This window comes from Triticum aestivum, chromosome 7B (assembly GCF_018294505.1).
Source record: "Triticum aestivum cultivar Chinese Spring chromosome 7B, IWGSC CS RefSeq v2.1, whole genome shotgun sequence".
Lineage (NCBI taxonomy): Eukaryota > Viridiplantae > Streptophyta > Magnoliopsida > Poales > Poaceae > Triticum > Triticum aestivum.
Window position 1 is genome coordinate 453,941,576 of NC_057813.1, and position 5,279 is coordinate 453,946,854.

Genomic DNA, 5,279 nt, shown 5'->3' on the forward strand with positions numbered 1-5,279 from the left:
AGTTGGCCTTACAAGTGGGACCGCAGTTGAGGGAACCGACTATCGGCAAACCCCACCTCACCCGCCGCGTGATGGCTGAGTTAGAGAAACGATGAGGTTGAAGAGATTGCTCTAACACGGACTCCAAGAAATATGGTGTCAGAGGGAAGTCGTGCTGGTGGCATGTGTCGTACTCCTAGACGTGAATGCTTGTTCTGGCCCATGCCACCCTACTACTCCTACTACTTACTATATAGTACTACTATCGAGGATTCGAGGTGCTGGTTACGTACAGCGAACACATTAACATATGGCTACAGTAAAAACACCCGCCCGACGCGCGAAGCATGTGAAGCTAGTACAAATAGTGTACTACTATTGTTGATTGGCCTCATCCGATAACCTGTTGCAATGCACGTACAATTATGTATTCGTAAAATATTTTTTTGCCTCGTCGCACCACTCACTTGGAGAAGCGACTCGAAAGTCATTCATAAATTTAGTAAGTTTATCACAGGAATATCATTTTAATACATACAACAGGTCATCAACCCACATCGACAACGAGGATACATTATAAATTCTAAAGTTTTCATCACACAACAAAGAACAAGCAATGAAATAAACTTCAACTCAACCAATCCTCGGCGTTGGAAACACTTGCTTTGAACCACAAGTGATTCTCTGGGACGGGCCATCTATTGTCGATCTCGAGACCAACGCAGGACTGATCATCTAGGCAGAAGCGGCCTACTATATCAGTACCAGGGTAGGGAACCACCCAAATGTCCGAGGTATAGACACAGTTGCTTCTCATAAATGGTACTAGTAACATTGTGTCAACGGCAGCTGGATCGCCTTTCACCATCATCGGATAGTTTGTCCAAGGAAGAGCGAGTTTTCTCCAAGACTATCAATTCTGTACCAGGAAGAAGGTGTTGGTGCTAGCACACTAGCATCCATCCCAGATACCATGCAACGGGTGTTGGAATAGGTACTGATAAGTGCATTTCATATATATAATTTGGCACTCAAATTTAGCATCTCTCGTGATATATCCATCCATTCTTGCTATGAGTTGTGATATATTTGAATGAAAATCATATAAAAGATCATTTACTTGTCATTTGTTTCTTTTGCAGAAAAGTGCGCAAGGCACTATAATCGTCAAGATTTCTACTATGTGGCTAACGAGAAGAGAGAAGGGCTTGTGTGTGACGACAAGAAGTAACCAAAGGGGCTAACTATAGAAGAGAGGGGATCTACTTGGGAAGGAAGAAGATAGTAGGAGGGCCCATGTGCAAACATCAAAATCTGCCGTGAGGGGATCAAAATCCCTAGGTCACTACACAATTCCCCTTAGGCTTGGCATCTCATCTCTCTCCCCCGATCCCTTTCTTCTCCACCTCCGGCCGCCGCCGCGGCCAGGCCGGCGTGGCGTCGCGCCACCGCGCCATCACCAGCACCACCGCGTCACGCAGCACACCCGCCAGCGCCATCAGCTCCTCCCCATGCCTCCACTAGCTCCACCGCACCAAATCCATCCACCATCACCACCATCTCCAGCCATCGCTGCACCTCGCACGCCCGACCAGACAAGAGGGTCATGGGCGTCTGGTCTTCCGCGTGAGCGCCCCCGTGCTGCTGATCTTCTTCTCCTTCCCCCCTGCTGCTTCTTCCCTTCACGTTGATGCTGTTGCCTTTCTTGCACCCAAGCCGCTTCTCCTCTTCTCTGAAACTGCTTCTGCCTCTTCTCTCGATCTCTGCTGCTTCTTCTCCGGGACCTCAAGCTGCTGCTCCATTCCCAAACTGCTGCTCCTCTCTCCCTAGCGCCACCATACTGCTGCTCCTTCTCCTTCGCCTGCTGCTACTCCCTTGCCCCACGCCTCTGCTCCTTCTCTGAACCAACTGCTGGCTCCTATTACCTCTCCCCGAAACTGATGTTGCTCCTATTTCTTGCTGCACCTTCTCCCCAGCGCCCTCTTGCTACTCCTAACTTGCTGAAGTTCTACTCCGAACGACTTCATCTTGTGTGTTCGTGTGTGTGAGATTGTGTGCATTTGTACTTCATAAGTATTGATAGTGTGTGATGAAGAGATATGTTAATTCCAGGGACATGTAGTTGTTCTTATAATTTTGTTGATCAGTGAGAATTGGTACTGATGCTTATGACCTTCTATTTCTATGTATGAGATCTAGCCAAGCCTGTCATTTGTATATTGCACTTGCTGAATAGTGTTCAGTTTTCAGTCCCTGTTTTAGCTCTAGTACCCGTGATGTATATGTTCGTGATATATGTTTCATGTGGTTTCGTATTGCTGTTATGTTGATCATTTTAGTGCTAGTATTGTGTCTTTTGTAATCCAAACCATATATGATTTGTGTGTGTGACTAATTGACAGCTAGTAGCTTTTAATTATTCATATTGTTTCTTGTGGATTTTCTAGCGATGTTACTCTCTGTAGAAGTGAGACGTATGAACATTTAATTTCCAGTCTCCGTGTTAATGATGTTAGTGTGAATATATATATATATATATATATATATATATATATATATATGTGTGTGTGTGTGTGTGTGTGTGTGTGTGTGTGTGTGTGTGTGTGTGTTTTTGTTGTGATATATTTCTGTCCCTGTCGTACTAGCGTGTTCCCACCTTGTCTCATACTTGCTAGTTAGATATATACATATATGTGGTCTTGTCTTGTTAATTCCCCTTATTGAGGATGTTCGTCTGTAGTTTCAATTTTCTCAAGTGATATGAAAACACCAAAAAAGGAGCGAGTTTCAATCTTAATCTCCTCGTGTCGTTTGTCATTTTATTTGTCATCATTCTAGATTTGTATTTTCTTCTTTCATCATCTAAATTCTGTCACCTAGCTTTAGCCGAGCATTGTTGCCGTCGCTTAGTCCCTGTGGAGAACACGACATCCGTAGTTTGGGCGTAAAAACCCTGCTATATTACAATTGATCATTTTGGCGCTGTTGCCGGGGACTAGCGTCGAGCGATTATGTTAGCTATAGACTAGGTCTATTTTAGTTTCGTGTTTAATTCATCGTGTATTTCTTTTTCTGTGTTTCTTTTATAATTTTTTTCCTTGTTGTTGCTTCGGCTTATTAGGATACTAACATTCTGACTAGTATTTACTATTTATGAGTGTGCGTAGGAAATCTGATCTATTTGCAGGTTGATTGATAGTTACACTTGGTGGAGATATGGTGATGCTTCGTGATGTTTGGATGCCAAGCAGCCAATGCTATTTCACAGGGCCACTTTGGCCGTCTTTTGAGGCAGAAAATTTTGAGCTAAAGCCTGGTCTTATTGCTTTGGTTCAACAACAACAGTTTGCAGGTCTGCTCACTGAGGATCCCTATGAGCACTTATACCGAGTCATGTTGTATTCAGGTACAGTCAAGTACCATGGAGTTCCTCAAGATGCTATCAAGTGCATGTTGTTCTCATTCTCTCTCCGGGATGATGCTCGTGCTTGGTATCGATCCTTGCCATCAAGATCATTCAGTTGGAACGAGATATCACAAGCTTTCTTGGATAAATATTTCCCACTACACAAGCAGTCCGCAATTCGAGATGAGATCCTCAGCTTCGTTCAGCGTGAAGGCGAGAGCTTGTATGATGCTTGGGAGAGATACAGGGCTTTATTCAGGAGATGTCCTAACCACGGGCTTGAGAGATGGTTAGAGCTGCAGATATTCTATAGAGGATTGACTTCGAACACTCGAGCTTATGTCGATATGGCAGCGGGTGGAGCTATTACAAACAAGACACTTGATGAAGCTTTTCTGCTGATTGAGAGCATAGCTTTCCACCAACTTCAGTGGTACAATAAGAAGCCCACGTCTGATTCATTGGTTTGCTTGCAACAAATCACTACACCTCAGCCACCAATTCTTACACAGAACCCTGAACCTCTATCTCAGTGTGACAAGATTGAGCTTGCATGGATTATCTTTGACGATGATGACACCATTCTAGTTGACACACACGCTACAGATCATATGGATACTAGTGTTGGAGATTCGGTTTTGGATTGTGATGATTCTTCCATGGATGAGCCAGAGCTGCAGTTAGTTGTTTTTGATATTGAGGAGTCACCTTTAGTTGATATTGATCATGTGCTGCTAGAGCCAGATATGGAGAAGTTCACCTTTGATGATGTTAGCCGCATTGCTTCCTCAACACTTGAGCTTGAGATGGAGAGCTTCATGGTTGAGTATGGTGAGGTGGATTCAGATGTCAAGGAGCCAAGCTCTACTATTTCACTTGTTGACACGAGTCCGGTTGAAATTTCTACTACCACACCTCACTTGGTATCTTCAATTGAGGTAGTCCTGAAGCTTCTTCCTAACTATCTCAGGTATGATCTTAGCTTTCTGGACAAGACATGTCATATCGCTGATATTGCCTATGCCCCATGTGACTTGTTGTTGATACATGTTCCTGATTTTATCAATAGATATACGTATATGATAGGGTACTATATCGATGACTTAGAGGGCATTCTCTTTGTCACTTGTATTGGCTTGGTTGTTGAGTGTGCTTTCAGGTTTTTGCTTGTGCACGATCCATTACATGCTGACCAGGTTCGAGGTGACATTCCTTGGGACCCTGGTGGACTCAGAGCATGGGGATGAGGAGAAGCAAGGGGGCACACTCGAGGAAGGGAGAAGCTGGAGCAGGCATGAGGATAGAGAAGCAAAAGGAGAGGAGCTGCAGTTGGTGAGGTGATCGAGCGAGTGCTACTCCTATGAAAAGCCCGGTGAGCTGTTTCATGACCCATTCCTAGTATATCATCCATTGATACATGCTGAAATCAAATGTTATTTGGGTTGCTTAAGCCATGTCTTAAATGTTGCCCCACTGAATTTTACTTGACATATGGTGCTTGATGAGAATATGTGAACTGAGTGTTGAATGCCTGGTAAACTAGTGATCTATACAATGCTTGCTTTGCTGAAAGTAGTGGAAGTTATTAGTTTTGAGTGCTCAAATCCCTAGTATACTAGAAAACTTAATCATTTTCTGCTTTTACCTCGATACACCTAGATCACCACGTTTAGATGTTGAATTTGTGCTAAGTGTGTTCCCATTGAGAGCAAACACCTAACCACTATGGATTAGCATGCTATGTTCCCTGGATCGGTAGCATGTGAACCAGACATGGAGAAGTGATGATTCCTATTTTTGTGCTTATGTGTTGTTCATTTAAGATAAGTAATAATGAATAAATAAGTCTGACTACCTACAGTAGCATGTCATGTTCCCGGGATCGGTGGCATGT

General features: G+C 43.7%; 1 protein-coding gene and 1 non-coding gene across 2 annotated transcripts; one reads left to right on the top strand and one right to left on the bottom strand.

Annotated features, from left to right (window-relative positions):
* The first annotated feature begins 1,070 nt into the window (after positions 1-1,070).
* On the top strand, positions 1,071-4,709 carry LOC123159862 (uncharacterized). The gene is made up of 2 exons (XM_044577675.1): positions 1,071-4,355; positions 4,545-4,709. Exons 1-2 carry the CDS (start codon positions 3,196-3,198, stop codon positions 4,630-4,632), a joined length of 1,248 nt encoding a protein of 415 aa, XP_044433610.1. The 5' UTR covers positions 1,071-3,195; the 3' UTR covers positions 4,633-4,709.
* Positions 3,559-3,666, bottom strand: LOC123163336 (small nucleolar RNA R71). Its single transcript, XR_006481854.1, has one exon. It is a non-coding gene; the product is annotated as a small nucleolar RNA R71 (small nucleolar RNA).
* Positions 4,710-5,279: the final 570 nt, after the last annotated feature.

Excerpts from the sequence above, each read along its gene's own strand:
- LOC123159862 (XM_044577675.1), top strand. The coding sequence starts at position 3,196 with ATGGTGATGCTTCGTGATGTTTGGATGCCAAGCAGCCAATGCTATTTC. Across the intron at positions 4,356-4,544 it reads CTTCTTCCTAACTATCTCAG|GTTTTTGCTTGTGCACGATC; the intron begins GTATGATCTTAG and ends GTGTGCTTTCAG.